The 17,654-nt window shown below is 48.4% G+C and overlaps 1 protein-coding gene across 2 annotated transcripts in view; it reads right to left on the minus strand.

Annotated features, from left to right (window-relative positions):
• HCLS1 (hematopoietic cell-specific Lyn substrate 1) overlaps window positions 1–12,719 on the minus strand; it is a 52,654-nt gene extending 39,935 nt beyond the window's left edge. The window contains exons 1-3 of one of the 2 annotated variants that reach the window (XM_038386915.2): window positions 12,570–12,719; window positions 5,478–5,561; window positions 2,744–2,817 (exon numbers count right to left, since the gene is read on the minus strand). In XM_038386915.2, coding sequence (XP_038242843.1) covers window positions 2,744–2,817; window positions 5,478–5,561 — 158 coding nt within the window. In that variant the 5' untranslated portion in view covers window positions 12,570–12,719. Of the gene's footprint in view, window positions 1–2,743; window positions 2,818–5,477; window positions 5,562–11,274; window positions 11,294–12,569 lie in introns of those variants that run through there. The other variant, XM_043500468.1, reaches the window with a different exon arrangement.
• Window positions 12,720–17,654: the final 4,935 nt, after the last annotated feature.

A 17,654-nucleotide genomic window follows, 5' to 3' on the forward strand; every position in this document is an offset into this window, starting at 1 on the left:
GATCATTGACAGCAATCTGATGTTTTCCATCTGCTCCCTGCTTCTCAATGACCTGTTTGCAACCCAGATCCACCAGACTCTGAACGGGGCGACTACCCAACCCAACTCCAAGTTCCATTTACAAAATGACCTCCTCTATTGCAAGAGTTATATTTATGTTCCAGAGGGAAACCTAGGCTTCACGTATTGAAGTTATGCCATGATCCACTGCTTATAGGCCATTTTGGCCAATTCAAGACCTGGAATCTGGTCTCAAGGAGCTTCTGGTGGCCAGGCCTACATAAAAGATTATATAAGGTTCTGCGACTTCTGCACCCATACTAAGAACCCACGATCAAAACCTTTAGGTCTCCTCCAGCCTCTGCCCATGCTCCCACATCCTTCATCTACTACATCAATGGACTGCATTGTAGAGCTGCCATGCTCACATGACACTCAGTAATCTTGGGTGCTGTCAGTCTCCTCACAGAGATGGCACACTTCATCCTGTGCTTACTGTTCTACCACATGGGAGACAGCTTCCTGGAAAATATCTTCCATTACCATGGTTTACCAACAGACATTGTATCAGATTGGGGACCTGAGTTCATCTCCTGTTTCTGGCAGGAATTCTTGCAGACTCCTTAGCATTGACTTCCTTACCTCATCTGCCTGTCACCCACAGTGTAATGGGCAAGCAGAGAGTCAGTCAAATCTTGGCGCAGTCTCTTCGCTATTTTCTGAGTTACCACCAGTATGACTGCCTCGGCCTGCTGTGCTACACCAAATTCTCCGACAATAATGCAAACCATGCCTCGATCCAACATAGCCCATAGTGCTTTGGGAACTATGCCTCTCGCCCCCACTTCTGCCCAGACTTACCTGTAAGTTCCCCGGTACCAGCCACTGTGTGTTTAGCCTCCCACCTAGTGCACCAGGAGCTCAAGGAATCCTTGCAGTCCTCCAAAGCAGCCTACAAACTCCACATGGACCAAGATCATCAGGCTGCCCCAATCTGTCCATGGGGGAACAAGGTGTGGCACTCTTCCCAGAACCTTAAAATTCAGCCACCCATCTGCCAAACTAAACTACCATTCTACAGTGGGAACCTACACCCAAACCCCTCAAACCCGCCGCCACCACCCATAGCAGTCTGCAGCAGGCGGCATGCTTGGTTCATCAAATCCTGACCTTTCAGTGAGTTAGGGAAAAGCTTCAAAACCTGGTGGACTGGGAGGGCTACAGTGCGGACAAGTGGTCTTGGGACCCGGTAGAGAACATCCATGCCCCAACCCTACTGTGAGTTCTATCAGAAGTACTCAGAGAAACCGGGCCCTGAGGCCCTTGCAGGCACCCTTGGGGACAGGGATGGATGCCCTCAGGAATCAGGGCCTGCAGCAGAGTCAGTCTCTAGGCAACCTGACACGTGCAGCTGGCATGTAGCAGGCTGCCTGACTGGCTACAGTGCCTGATTGGCGGGGAGAGTCAGCAGACCTGCTCTTAAGCCCAGCAGTAGTTCAGTGACTGCTCAAAGTGTTTGCCCATGGCTGTGTTAGCTCCTGCACCTGCTTGTTTCCAGCCTTGTTCCAGTCCTATTCCTGCCTTGGCCCCACCTTGCCTTGCTCCAGATTACCCAGCTCTGATTCTCAGCTCCGATTACTGACCTCTGACTTTGGCCCTGCCCTTGGTTCTGGCCTCTGACTCCAGCTCTGGCCCTTGGCACTGATTCCAGGCCCCCAACTCCTGCTCTAACCACTAGGCATGACCGCCTATGACAGAGATAGACAGAAACAGAGTTATGCCAGATGTGCTGGGGCTGGGCCAGGGCCACTGGTGCTGGGATGTGTGTGGGTCAGGTCCTACTCATGCAGTGGTTCAGATGGGACACAGCTTGGGGCCCCAAACCATACAGCATCTGTTGGGATCCCGCATCCCAAATAGCCAGTATACAAGATCTGAGCAGAGTCTGAGGATAGACCAGAGACAGTCCACCAGAACATACCTTGCCCCTTTGAGGCCAAGCCACCAAACTGGTGGGGGAGGGGGGGACGATGAATCCAATCCTAGAGGCCAAGACGCAGGGCCAGAAAGCATCACTGGGCCGCCACTAATGGGGTGGCTCACATGCGGGGAATCCCCTCAGAGGCACCCAACCCTAACCCTGGCCCCAGGGCAGAGGAAGAGCAGAGTGAGGAGGTCAGGGGGCCAAGGAAGGAGGCACCCAAAACTGGCCCCACAGCAAGAGAGGAGCAGAACAGGGAGGAGACACCCAAGTCTGACCCTAAGGCAGGAATGTGGGGGAGGGGAAGAGCAATGAGGCAGGACTAAACCAAACATTCTCAAAGGCCAAATATGCCCTCCCACCCCCAACCAACAGATACAGCAGTGCTGAGGGTGGCCAAGCCATGCCGGCTGCAGGGGGACAGGAGTGTTTATGTGGTGGTGGGTGTGGGACCGGGTAGAGAGCTCCTTCCCCTTGCCCCTTCCTTTTTCCCCCTCCCCCTATTCTGCCTGACTGGTGGAAGGATGAGTGCCACTCCAAAATAAGAACCCAGAATTAGTTATGGACCACCTGGGAGGATTTGAAAGTTGGTGTTTGTGCACAGGCATGTGGCTGTGACCCCCCCTCCCCAGCCCTGGGAATCTCCCATCTGACACACTTGGCTCTGGAGACTGGACCAAATGGCTCTCTGGACTGAGCTGATCTGGCAGCTCCTAGGTGCTAGCAGACAGCCTGGATAACAGCTAAAAGGGGGAGACTTACTTGATGTGCTCGGCCCGTCCGGAGCCCTCAATGGTTTTGGCTCCCCATCTCTGGTCCCTCTCTGAGATGTCGTTCTGCAAAACAAACCCAAGCCCCATGAGAGGAGCCCACAGGGCTGCTGGGGACAACAGTGCTGGGTGCAGGGAACCGCTCCTCTGCTGCCTGCAGACTGGACTAGGCCCAGGTGTTTTACTGGACAGGGCTGAAAACAGCGGAGGGCACAGCACTTCGGTGGCCCATGGAAGCTGGTGCCCTGGGTGACTGCTTTGCTCACCTGCCCCTAGAACTGGCCAAAAACCCCAGCACAGAGATCCCCATTACCTCTCACCCACATCAATGGGCCAAGACCCCTCAGGCACAGGACTCATCATTACCATGCACGCTTCCATCGACAGGCAGAGACTCCCTGGCACGGGGTCACCATTACTGCGCACGCATCCATGGATGGAGCAAGACCCACCCATAGCACGGGGTCACCATTACTGCGCACACATCCATGGATGGAGCAAGACCCACCCATGGCACAGGGTCACCATTACTACGCACGCATCCATGGATGGAGCAAGACCCACCTGTGGCACAGGGTCACCATTACTGTGCACGCACCCATGGATGGACCAAAACCGCCCCATGGCACAGGGGTCACCATTACTGCACATGCACCTATTGACAAGCTGAGAGCCTGGCACAGGGGGTCACCTTACCACACCCATACACATCAATGGACTGAGATCCCCTGCATGGTATTACCCCACAGCTGAGCAGGCTCCATCTAAAGGAAGCAGCTGTGTCTCCAAAAAAAATTTCTTTCAGTTCGGTGGCACCTTGTGCTTTTCAGAATATTTCAGTATGACTGCAGGCCTTTCTGCATTCAGAGACACCCCCCCTTAGAAATTCCACTGAGGAGACATGTGGCTTCCCCAGGCAGATGAGCGCATGGACTACATGTGATCAAAAGTTTCCTGCTGAACTTTTTTCCATGAGAAAATGCTGATTAGTTGAATTGACACATTCTGCTGGAATGTGTCGATTCTGATTAAATTTCATTTTGCATAAAAATCAAAACAAAATGTTTCAATAATATCAAAATGTTCCGTTTGGACCTTATCAGAATGGAATATTTCAATTTTCAAATTTCAAAAAAAATCTTTTTTCCCTAAAATTTAATTTCTCAGGAAATTTCAAAATTTTGGCTTTCCATTCTATTGGCAACCATTTTCTTTTAACATCGATATTCCCATGAACTGAAAATTCTGGTTCCTGACCAGCTCTAGCTCTGACACTGTCCTAGCCCCAGACCTGCAGCACATATGGCCTCCAGCTCCAGGGATCTGTCACCAGAGAGGTTGCTTGGGCAGGAATCTGTACTATGACGTCTGCCCATGAAGTTGGTGGGATCCTTGGCAGAGTTGCCAGGCAGGTTTCATCCACTGAACCAGAACTTTGCAGAGGCACCATCAGAGTCACTGTGCCACAGGGTGAGCAACCAACAGAGTCACAGGATGTTCAGCAATGTTACCTGACTGCACCGTCACTGTTATTTGTGATATCAACCCACATGCAGCCTACTTACATCTGGATGTAGTGTGAGCAACTGCAGCAGAAAGCTGAGCGTGATGCAATATCTCTTCTTGTGCCACAGTGGGAGAGGGGAGAGGACTGGTATCAGCAGTTTTCAAAGTGGAACACTTCCCACACTGCTCTTTATTTGCAACCACGATTGAAAAATCAGCTGCTTGTCATTTTTACTCTTGCAGGATGGTTTGCACCAGTGACATACACATGCTAATGTACAAATACAAAGAAATTAAAGCTATGAGATTCCTGCATGCCAATGTCCTAGGTGAGATGGATCACTCTGATCTTGTTTTTTGTAAAGACTCAAACAACTCACTGATAGAAAACAGTGAGAGAGTGAATGTACCTCTGCATGTCTAGAAACCCACTCTCTGCAGGGGCAGTTGTGATTTTGGGACACCGAATATTATAGAGGAGACACACTGCTCTCTCAAGTTACTTGACTTGAGTTTTTTGTTGTTTCCCTTAATCGAAAATAAAGTCACCCAGATTAAGAATATGGCTGCCCTCTGTGGTTGGAAAACGTATCAACTCACAGCACTGCACCACCCTACTGCCTAGAAGTACCTTAAATGCTCTACAAGCCTGACCATCCACAGCATCTCCTAGTCAAACTCTGGTCTCCCCCACAGCTCTGCTGATGACCCTCAACCCCAACCCACAGCACTCTACTATTCCAGTCCCACCCCCAGAACAGTTCTACTGCAGACCCCTACTATGTCAGTCTTACCCCTCTGCTGAGCAGAGACTGCCAATTGTTACTACATGTATGAGGGTAGCTCCTAGAGGTCCTAGCGGAGATTGGGGCCCTGTTGTGGGGCCCTGATCTGCTTACAGTCCACACCCAAAAGCTTACAGTCTAAAGAGACATGAAACAAAAATGCTGGGAAGGGAATCAGAGGCACTGAGAGGAAGTGACTTGCCCAAGCATGCACAGCAAGTCATGGCAGAAATGGGAAGAGCATCCAAACCCAGCTCTCAGCCAGGTGCCCCAGCCACTAGACCAGGCTCGTAGATCCAGCAACAAACATCCCCAAGGAGCAGAATGAACTCTCCAGCCCCATCTCTCTCCTAGGACCTATTCAGGGCTCAAGTCCCAGCTCTTAGCTCTGAATACTCATGATTGACACAGTCCAGCAACATGAGTGAAACTCACCACAAAATCAGGGTCCGTGTCCCAGTCATCTCCTTGGGACTCCTCCTTCACAGCCACATTGTGCCCTACAGCTGCCTTCCACATCTGCACAGGGTGAGAGCACAGTGTTAGAGGCAGGGTTGGGATGAGCCTATAGTCTCCTCCCATCCACAATGTAAAGTGCACAATGACCAGGCTCATAGGTTCATAAATTCTAAGGCCAGAAGGGACCACTGTGATCATTTAGTCAGACCATTTATTTATACTCATTTAATACGACGCAGGCCATTGAGTTTCCCCAACATAATTCCTACAGCAGATCTTTTAGAAAAACATCCAATTTTGATTTAGAAATTTCCAGTGGTAGAGACTCCACCATGAGCCTGGTAAGTTGTTCTGATGGTTGATCACTCTCACTGTTACAAATTCATGCCTTATTCCCAGTCTGAATTTGTCTAATTTCAGCTGCCAGCCATTGGATCGTGTTACACCTTTGTCCACTGGCTGGAAGAGCCCGCTATTGATCACAGCTGAACTTCGACTTGGGGAGGAACAACTTCCCTAGGCAGCACAGCAGCATGGAAGCCAGCAAACAGAGCTGAAAACAGGGGGGTCTGAGTGGAGATGAGTTGGAGAATAAGGGACTCAAGCGCCTGTTCCTTAGGGCCGGTGAGTGAATTCTTGAAAGAGTGTTTGCTTGCTTCCTAGTTTGCTTTCAGTTTTGGAGTCTGATGGGGGCAGTATGTTGTAAGAGAAGCAGAGCCTTAGATTGGTGGTGGGGGTTCCTTAGGCAGCCAGCCTACAAAGGCAGCCTGCTGGCCAGTCAGCACACAGGAGCCAGCAAACAGCTGAAAACAGGAGAGTTTGCACGGAAGTTTTTAAGGGGAAGTTGGGGGAGGGTGTGTGTGTTTGGGATTTTTTAGGGGGGGAGGGGGCAGGGTCTTGGCCAGGAGTTTAGGAGGGAAGGCTATGGCAGTTACAGGGACCTGAAGAATGGAAGAGGCAACTGAAGAAGACTAAATGTGGAAGCGGCAGGATGTACATTATTCTGCAGAATTCCCTTGTATCTTCTATCCTCTTGGGGGCTCCAAACACTGGCTATCGCCATTGTCACTTCCTATCATCTTCTAGGACTAACTGCTCTTCTCTTCTTCCTTGCTCTTCCATCTTCTGTTACTGCCTGCCTCTCCACTTCATTTTCCAACTCAGTGAACCTGTTCCTCAGGTCTGTTTCTCCTTCACTAGTCAGTCTGTTCCTCTATCTTGTTCTCATAGTCACAGTCTTCCATGGGACACTTTCTTCATCCAGATGTCTACCCTCACAGTACTCTTGTTGAGCGTTTATCTGCAAGTTTTGAGTTTTCCTTCTCCCTCTTCTCAACCTTCCCTCCATCATCTGCTCAAATCTCCTTCTAAACTGAACCATAGTTTCTAGCTGCATCTCCAAACCTCAGACCTTCTCTTCTATCATAGAATCATAGAAGATTAGGGTTAGAAAAGACCTCAGGAGGTCATTTAGTCCAACCCCCTGCTCAAAGCAGGGCCAACACCAACTAAATCATCCCAGCCAGGGCTTTGTCAAGCCGGGCCTTAAAAATCTCTAAGGAAGGAGATTCCACCACCTCCCTAGGTAACCCATTCCAGTGCTTCACCACCCTCTCAGTGAAATAGTGTTTCCTAATATCCAACCTAGACCTCCCCCACTGCAACTTGAGACCATTGCTCCTTGTTCTGTCATCTGCCATCACTGAGAACAGCCGAGCTCGATCCTCTTTGGAACCCCCTTCGAGTAGTTGAAGGCTGCTATCAAATCCCCCCTCACTCTTCTCTTCTGCAGACTGAACAAACCCAGTTCCCTCAGCCTCTCCTCATAAGTCATGCGCCTCAGCCCCCTGATAATTTTCATTGCCCTTCGCTGGACTCTCTCCAATTTGTCCACATCCTTTCTGTTGTGGGGGCCCAAAACTGGAAACAATACTCCAGATGTTGGCTCACCAATGCCGAATAGAGGGGAACGATCACGTCCCTCGATCTGCTGGCAATGCTCCTACTAATGCAGCCCAATATGCCATTAGCCTTCTTGGCAACAAGGGCATACTGCTGACTCATATCCAGCTTCTCATCCACTGTAATCCCTTTTCTGCAGAACTGCTGCTTAGCCAGTCAGTCCCCAGACTGTAGCAGTGCATGCGATTCTTCTATCATAAGTGCAGGACTCTGAACTTGTCCTTGTTGAACCTCATCAGATTTCTTTTGGCCTAATCTTCCAATTTGTCTAGATCTCTCTGGACCTTATCCCTCCATCTTATCTACCTCTCCCCACAGTTTAGTGTCATCTGCGAACTTGCTGAAGGTGCAATCCATCCCAACATCCAGATCATTAATAAAGCTGTTGAACAAAACCAGCCCCAGGACCAGCCCCTGGGGCACTCCACTCGATACCGGCTGCCAACTAGACATTGAGCCCGACAGTCTAGCCAGCTTTCTATCCACCTTATAGTCTATTCATCCAATCTATGCTTTTTTTAACTTGCTGGCAAGAATACTGTGGGACACCGTATCCAAAGCTTTGCTAAAGTAAAGATATATCACGTTCACCACTTTCCCCATCTCCACAGAGCCAGTTATCTCATCCTAGAAGGCAATCAGATCCGGCAGGTTGCACTTCATGCAAGTGAAGCACCTTCCAGGTACGTCTGCAGAATGGATACAAGGGAATTTGTTTAGATCAAAATCACTTTGGGGAAGAAACTGGTATAGTGTTTGGGGTCTGCTACACATCCCCAAGATCTAATTTGATATGGATAGAGATCTCACAAAACTGAGTGACTGGGCAACAAAATGGCAGATGAAATGTAATGTTGATAAATGCAAAGTAATGCACATTGGAAAACATAATCACAAATATACATATAAAATGATGGGGTATAAATTAGCTGTTACTACTCAAGAAAGATCTTGGAGTCATTGTGGATAGTTTTCTGAAAACATCCACTCAGTGTAAGTGGCAGTCAAAAAAGTGAAAGAATGTTGGGAATCATTAAGAAAGGTATAAATAATAAGACATAAAATATCATGTTGCCTCTATATAAATCCATGGTACGCCCACATCTTGAATACTGCGTGCAGATGTAGTTGCCTCATCTCAAAAAAGATACATTGGAATTGGAAAAGGTTCAGACAAGGGCAACAAAAATGATGAGGGGTATGGAACAATTTCTATATGAGGAGAGATGAATAAGACTGGGAGTGTTCAGCTTGGAAAAGAGACGACTAAGGGGGGGATATGGTTGAGGTGTATATTTTCATGACTGGGGTGGAGAAAGTGAATGAGGATGTGTTATTTACTCCTTCGCATAACACAAGAAGTAGAGGTCACCAAATGAAATTAATAGGCAGCAGGTTTTAAACAAACAAAAGGAAGTATTTCTTCATCCAACGCACAGTCAACCTGTGGAACTCCTTGCCAGAGGATGTTGTGAAGGCCAAGACTATAACAGGGTTCAAAAAAGAATTAGATAAATTCATGGGGGATGGGTCCATTAATGGCTATTAGGCAGGATGGGCAGAGATGGTGTCTAATAAACTCTAATAAAATGTGTACTAATAAAATTTGCAGATGACACAAAATTAGGAGGTATTGCCAATATGGATCACCACTGCAATATCATACAAAAAGATCTGAACAACCTTGAAATCTGGAATAATAAAAATGGGGTGAAATTTCATAGTTGAAAGTCATGTACTAAGGGACTAACAAGAATTTTTGCTGTAAGCTCAGGCCTTATCAGTTGGAATTGACAGAGGAGGAGAAAGACCTGGGTGTATTGGTCAACCACAGGATAGCTATGTGCCACCAATGTGATGCAGTCATGAGAAAGGCTAATTCAATCCTAGGATGAATTGGATGAGATATTTCCAGTAAAGCTAGGGAAGTATTATTACCATTTACAAGACAGTGGTGAGATATCATCTGGAATACTGTGTGCAATTCTGGCCACCCATAGAATCATAGAAGATTAGGGTTGAAAGAGACCTCAGGAGGTCATCTAGTCCAACCCCCTGCTCAAAGCAGGGCCAACCATGTTTAAGAAAGATGGACATTAATAAACAAACATGAATAAAATTGGAACAGGTGCACAGAAGGGCTACTAGGATGATTAGAGGAATGTAGAACCTACTTTAGGAAAGGAAACTTGAGTTTGGCTTGTTTAACCTAACAAAACAGAGGGTGAGGGGAAATATGCTTGCTCTCTATAAATACATCAGAGGGATAAACACCAGCAAGGGAGAGGAGTAATTTAAGTTAAGAGCCAATGTTGGCACCAGAACAAATGGATCTAAATTGTCAACAAGTTTAAGTCTGAGATTAGATGAAGGTTTCTAACTATCAGAGGAGTAAGTTTTGGAACAGCCTTCAAAGGGGAGTAGTGGGGGCAAAAAATCTAATTTGTTTCAAGACTGAACTTTGATAAATTTATGGAGGGGATGGTATGATGGGGTTGCCTCCATGGCATATGGCCCAGCCACGACTGCTATTAGCAAATATCTCCAACCAGACAGAGATGGGACACTCTGAGTTACTAAAGAGAATTATTTCCCAGATGTCTGGCTGGTGGGTCTTACCCCCTGTGACACTCCCCTTTGTCATGTGACAGGATCAGGAAACAATGCCCAATCTCTCCCCCAGCTCACCCTCATGGTAGAGCAGGGGTGGCCAACCTGAGCATGAGAAGGAGCCAGAATTTACCAAAGAGCCACAGTAATATGTCAGCAGCCCCCCATCAGCTTCCCCCCTGCTCCCCACTCCCAGTGCTTCCCGCCTACCAGCAGCCCCGCCAATCAGCACCTCCCCCTCCTTCCCTGCATCTCCCGATCAGCTGTTTCCTGGCATGCAGGAGGCTGGGAGAGAGGTGGGGGGAGGAGCGAGGGCACTGCAGGTTCAGGGGAGGGGGCAGGAAGGGGTGGAATGGAGGCAGGGCCTGGGGCAGAGCCAGGGGTTAAGCAGTGAGCACCCCCTGGCACACTGGAAAGTTAGCACCTGTAGCTCCAGCCCCGGAGTCAGTGCCTATACGAGGAGCCACATATTAACTTCTGAAGAGCCGCATGTGACTCCGGAGCCACAGGTTGGCTACCCCTGTGGTAGAGCTTCAGTTCATGTTCAGTTAACTGTATTAGCTAAAAAGGCACATTCTGCACTTTCCCATGGACCCTAACTGAAAAGGTAAGTTAGCCATCATCACAGAATGAGTTTGACACCCCTGCTATACACAGTGCTCCCACACTGAAAGAAGTAGCACATGCCCACTGAGTCATGGACAATTAAAGAGGAGCAGCAGCAAAAGTAGGCAGAATAATTGTCTCATCTGTCAGGGAGTTCAGCTTGTCTAACATGGCTTCTCTATTTGTGCCTTTTGCCAATTGCCTGTATTCATTGGTGGCTGTTGTTTTTATTTCTACCAAAATATGTTTTATTTGTCTTTGAGTTTCAATAAGAAAGATGTAACTAGCGATTGCAATCAGGGATTACACACCCCAGCCCTGAGACAGGCTATATAACCTGTGTATGGGGAGGTCTGCGGCTGTACAATTTGTATGTGCTGAGAAGACAGGAAGCCCAGCTTGGAGGACGTGCTGGGCCCAGGAAGTGGGGAAGAGGAAGTTGAATGCTATTTCAGTGTAAAACTTAAAAAATTCTACCCTTATATTTAAAGGAGACACATTCCTTATTTAGAGACAAAACTGTTCAGACCACTAAACCTCCCACAACATGGTCCCAGATGCCTAAGATCAGCCATTAAAAGAGCTAGCGTCTCACCTCAGAACTCCTTCCCTGCGTTTCTTGCTGCTGCTTGAAAAAAGAATCAGTATTTATATAAAACCAAGCAATAGAGAGCGAAAGGCTGGTTTCCTGTGGCTCCAGTAGGACTGTCACAGGCGGTACCAGCTCACTCACCTTGTCCACGTCTTGTGCCACTCTCTGACATAGACTGATGCCTAGCAGATGCCTCCCCCATCCCCATTTATTATTTCCTGAGCCTGCACAGTCTTTTCTGCCTCTCAGCCAGAGCTGACTGCTCCTCAGGGCTGAGGTACGAGGACCAGGAGCTCATGCTGCTGCTCTGAGCCATCTCTTTGCTAAGGGCATGCCTTCTGGCTCCCCTTCCTCACCTCCAGGTGTGCAACCGGGTGTCTGAAAAGTCAGGCAGAGGCCACTAACCCCCAATCGGCAACCTCTGGCAGGCAAAGAATTTAAATTAAAAATAGGAGTGGGGTGGGGGTGGGAGTGGGAGGGTGAATGTACAAATGAATAAACCAGAGTCCATCCTGGTGTGTTGCTCTGAGCTTGTAGCTGTCCCATGAGGCTCTTGGGACAATCAGAGACAGGAGTCTGAGGAGCGAGATCAGAGACTGACAATGCAGTGACAATGTCTCTGTATGGCCTGCACAAGACTGCTCACATTTGGACACTAAAGTACTAATGACTAGGCTAACACAGGGCTCCTTGGCATGACTGTTTTTGCAGCCTAGCCAAGGCCTCAGCTTAGCACAGTGCCTCTCAACCAGGGGTATGCAAGACAAATCAGATTCCTGAAAGGGGTACAGTCGTCTAGAAAGGTTGAGAGCCACTGGCTTAGCAGGCCATCTTTTTACCCAGTTATAACAGTTTGATCACCTTTATACTGACCTGGCCAGACACACCATTCTAGAGTGGGTCTCTTTACAAACCATGGCCTGTACTACCACACCGGATTAGGATAGCCCCTACACTGAGACTGGGCAACACCACAGTGAGTTTAATTTGTCCCATTTTTAATTAGCTCTAATGTATCTATAGCCCAGACCAGCCACAAGTATAAACACCTGCTTGGATGAAGTTCTGAGACTTGGTTAGCCTGATTTAGATGGGGATGTCTGTCGTTTGGACCCTGAAAAATTACAACAGCTCCCAGAGAGCAAAGCCTGCATTTGAAAAGTAACTGCCAAGAGGTGCAGAGTAGAATTTGGCCTGATCAGGGAAGAATTTCCCACTCCCATCCCTGAATGCCATGGAGCCTCAACATTTTTTGGTAACTTTCCTTCGACAAATGCCACTTCTACGCTGGTACTTACCTTGGAGGAGATGCGTCAGCTTGCTCCTTTCTGCCCAACTACCTGTTTTCTGGCTGCTACTATGAGACTGCAGTGCACTGTGACGGTTCCTGTTTTAACTTCAGCTAACTGCACTTCCTGCAGTCCAGCCCTCTGCGCAGCTTCTGAGTGGAATAAGTCAGTGTTGCGCACACAAAGTGCAGGAAGAAAACATGGTACTAAAAGCATCAGGAAGACACAGAATCAGCCCTATCTATTCTATCAGGAACTGTCAGGCACTGGGATGGTATTCTGCCTAAGCCAATAGGAGTTGATGGAGCACATTTAAGTTAGTCAGTAATAGCCTGTGAACTCCCCAGGACAGGGATCACATCCGATTTTGCTCCAGAAAGTGCCACATACTTCTGTTGCGCTGTCAAATGATAATGACTCAAGCCCCTAGAACTGGCTTTGCTAAGTCAAGTGAGCAGCTGAGATATCAAACCTCTGCTTTCAGGAGCTGTTGGAGAATTGGGAGTTTAGGTGCCTTAAGGGATATTTCCAAAAAGTTCTTGCTAAGTTAGTGCAACAGTAGAATAGGTTGGTCAAGGAGTATAGAAAGGAACCACTTGATGATCTCCAGGAACTTTGATCCTTAATAAATAATAAATAATAATTTGTATTATTGTAGCCCCTAGGTGTGCTAGTCAAGGATCAGGACCCCATTGTTCTGTACAAATACAGAACAAAAAGACAGTCCCTGCCCCAAGCATCTTACACTCTCAAACAAGGGAGAAAAAATGGATAGACAGATATACAGATGGACGGAGTACAAATAAACAATGCGACAATACTGCTCAGCATGATGGGCAGGGTAAGAAAGGTTGGAGAAGGGATCTGAAGGGGGATAACGTGGGAGCTTTCCTGATGTTTACGAGAAGTGCCACCAAGCATGTGGGGCAGCATGAGAGAGAGAGCACAAAGTTGGTTGTTTGAAAATGTAAAAAGTGGGTGATGGAGGCTGACATCATGGGCTGATCAGAGGCAAGCAGTAACTGCCTGCTAAGCAAATGATAGCTGACAGGCAGCATGAAAATTGACTTGGAAGGGCCATGAAAGTGAGATAAGGAACTGATGTTTGATGCAGTAGAGAAGGGGGAACCAAGAGGGATTCAGAGAGAGGGATGACATGGTCAAAGCAAAGGGCTAGGGTTATGCTGTCTTCCCCAGCTCATAACCATTCAGAATGGTGCTGCAAAGATAATTTTCTGAGCCACAGCTCTAGTGGAATGTGAGCTGAATGAAGCAGGCATGGGAACTTTTGCTAGCGCACAACACACAGCAAAATAATGCATGAGCCACCATGAAACATTCTGGGAATCATAGAGTCATAGAATCATAGAATCATAGAATATCAGGGTTGGAAGGGACCCCAGAAGGTCATCTAGTCCAACCCCCTGCTCAAAGCAGGACCAAGTCCCAGTTAAATCATCCTAGCCAGGGCTTTGTCAAGCCTGACCTTAAAAACCTCTAAGGAAGGAGATTCTACCACCTCCCTAGGTAACGCATTCCAGTGTTTCACCACCCTCTTAGTGAAAAAGTTTTTCCTAATGTCCAATCTAAACCTCCCCCATTGCAACTTGAGACCATTACTCCTCGTTCTGTCATCTGCTACCATTGAGAACAGTCTAGAGCCATCCTCTTTGAAACCCCCTTTCAGGTAGTTGAAAGCAGCTATCAAATCCCCCTCATTCTTCTCTTCTGCAGACTAAACAATCCCAGCTCCCTCAGCCTCTCCTCATAAGTCATGTGCTCTAGACCCCTAATCATTTTTGTTGCCCTTCGCTGTACTCTTTCCAATTTATCCACATCCTTCTTGTAGTGTGGGGCCCAAAACTGGACACAGTACTCCAGATGAGGCCTCACCAGTGTCGAATAGAGGGGAACGATCACGTCCCTCGATCTGCTCGCTATGCCCCTACTTATACATCCCAAAATGCCATTGGCCTTCTTGGCAACAAGGGCACACTGCTGACTCATATCCAACTTCTCGTCCACTGTCACCCCTAGGTCCTTTTCCGCAGAACTGCTGCCGAGCCATTCGGTCCCTAGTCTGTAGCGGTGCATTGGATTCTTCCATCCTAAGTGCAGGACCCTGCACTTATCCTTATTGAACCTCATTAGATTTCTTTTGGCCCAATCTTCCAATTTGTCTAGGTCCTTCTGTATCCTATCCCTCCCCTCCAGCGTATCTACCACTCCTCCCAGTTTAGTATCATCCGCAAATTTGCTGAGAGTGCAATCCACACCATCCTCCAGATCATTTATGAAGATATTGAACAAAACGGGCCCCAGGACCGACCCCTGGGGCACTCCACTTGACACCGGCTGCCAACTAGACATGGAGCCATTGATCACTACCCGTTGAGCCCGACAATCTAGCCAGCTTTCTACCCACCTTATAGTGCATTCATCCAGCCCATACTTCCTTAACTTGCTGACAAGAATGCTGTGGGAGACCGTGTCAAAAGCTTTGCTAAAGTCAAGAAACAATACATCCACTGCTTTCCCTTCATCCACAGAACCAGTAATCTCATCATAAAAGGCGATTAGATTAGTCAGGCATGACCTTCCCTTGGTGAATCCATGCTGACTGTTCCTGATCACTTTCCTCTCCTCTAAGTGCTTCAGGATTGATTCTTTGAGGACCTGCTCCATGATTTTTCCAGGGACTGAGGTGAGGCTGACCGGCCTGTAGTTCCCAGGATCCTCCTTCTTCCCTTTTTTAAAGATGGGCACTACATTAGCCTTTTTCCAGTCATCCGGGACTTCCCCCGTTCGCCACGAGTTTTCAAAGATAATGGCCAAGGGCTCTGCAATCACAGCCGCCAATTCCCTCAGCACTCTCGGATGCAATTCGTCCGGCCCCATGGACTTGTGCACGTCCAGCTTTTCTAAATAGTCCCTAACCACCTCTATCTCTACAGAGGGCTGGCCATCTCTTCCCCATTTTGTGATGCCCAGCACAGCAGTCTGGGAGCTGACCTTGTTAGTGAAAACAGAGGCAAAAAAAGCATTGAGTACATTAGCTTTTTCCACATCCTCTGTCACTAGCTTGCCTCCCTCATTCAGTAAGGGGCCCACACTTTCCTTGGCTTTCTTCTTGTTGCCAACATACCTGAAGAAACCCTTCTTGTTACTCTTGACATCTCTTGCTAGCTGCAGCTCCAGGTGCGATTTGGCCCTCCTGATATCTTTCCTACATGCCCGAGCAATATTTTTATACTCTTCCCTGGTCATATGTCCAACCTTCCACTTCTTGTAAGCTTCTTTTTTATGTTTAAGATCCGCTAGGATTTCACCATTAAGCCAAGCTGGTCGCCTGCCATATTTACTATTCTTTCGACTCATCGGGATGGTTTGTCCCTGTAACCTCAACAGGGATTCCTTGAAATACAGCCAGCTCTCCTGGACTCCCTTCCCTTTCATGTTAGTCCCCCAGGGGATCCTGGCCATCTGTTCCCTGAGGGAGTCAAAGTCTGCTTTCCTGAAGTCCAGGGTCCGTATCCTGCTGCTTACCTTTCTTCCCTGCGTCAGGATCCTGAACTCAACCAACTCATGGTCACTGCCTCCCAGATTCCCATCCACTTTTGCTTCCCCCACTAATTCTACCCGGTTTGTGAGCAGCAGGTCAAGAAAAGCGCTCCCCCTAGTTGGCTCCCCTAGCACTTGCACCAGGAAATTGTCCCCTACGCTTTCCAAAAACTTCCTGGATTGTCTATGCACCGCTGTATTGCTCTCCCAGCAGATATCAGGAAAATTAAAGTCACCCATGAGAATCAGGGCATGCGATCTAGTAGCTTCCGTGAGTTGCCGGAAGAAAGCCTCATCCACCTCATCCCCCTGGTCCGGTGGTCTATAGCAGACTCCCACCATGACATCACTCTTGTTGCACACACTTCTAAACTTAATCCAGAAACACTCAGGTTTTTCCACAGTTTCGTACCGGAGCTCTGAGCAGTCATACTGCTCCCTTACATACAGTGCTACTCCCCCACCTTTTCTGCCCTGCCTGTCCTTCCTGAACAGTTTATAACCATCCATGACTGTACTCCAGTCATGTGAGTTATCCCACCAAGTCTCTGTTATTCCAATCACGTCATAATTCCTTGACATCACCAGGACCTCCAGTTCTCCCTGCTTGTTTCCAAGGCTTTGTGCATTTGTATATAAGCACTTGAGAAAACCTGTTGATCGCCCCTCATTCCCAGTATGAGGCAGGAGCCCTCCCCTCACAGACATTCCTGCCTGTGCTTCCTCCTGGTATCCCGCTTTCCCACTTACCTCAGGGCTTTGGTCTCCTTCCCCCGGTGAACCTAGTTTAAAGCCCTCCTCACTAGGTTAGCCAGCCTGCTGGCAAAGATGTTCTTCCCTCTCTTCGTAAGATGGAGCCCGTCTCTGCCCAGCACTCCTCCTTCATGGAACACCATCCCATGGTCAAAGAATCCAAAGCCTTCTCTCCGACACCACCTGCGTAGCCATTCGTTGACCTCCACGATTCGACGGTCCCTACCCAGGCCTTTTCCTTCCACGGGGAGGATGGACGAGAACACCACTTGCGCCTCCAACTCCTTTATCCTTCTTCCCAGAGCCACGTAGTCCGCAGTGATCCGCTCAAGGTCATTCTTGGCAGTATCATTGGTGCCCACGTGGAGAAGCAGGAAGGGGTAGCGATCCGAGGGCTTGATGAGTCTCGGCAGTCTCTCCGTCACGTCACGAATCTTAGCCCCTGGCAAGCAGCAGACTTCTCGGTTTTCCCGGTCAGGGTGGCAGATAGATGACTCAGTCCCCCGGAGGAGAGAGTCCCCGACCACCACCACCCGCCTTCTCCTCTTGGGAGTGGTGGTCATGGAACCCCCAACCTCAGGACATCGCATCTCATGCCTCCCAACCAGCGGAGTCTCCTTCTGCTTTCTCCCCCCAGACCTATCATCTGGTCCACTCTCCGCAATGGTACCTGTGGAGAGAACATGAAAGCGGTTAGTTACCTGTGTCTGTGTTACTGGAACCCGGACATTCCGCTTACCTCTTCTGGAGGTCACATGTTGCCAAGCTTCTTCACTGGCC

The sequence above is a fragment of the Dermochelys coriacea genome, chromosome 1 (genome assembly GCF_009764565.3).
Source record: "Dermochelys coriacea isolate rDerCor1 chromosome 1, rDerCor1.pri.v4, whole genome shotgun sequence".
NCBI lineage: Eukaryota > Metazoa > Chordata > Testudines > Dermochelyidae > Dermochelys > Dermochelys coriacea.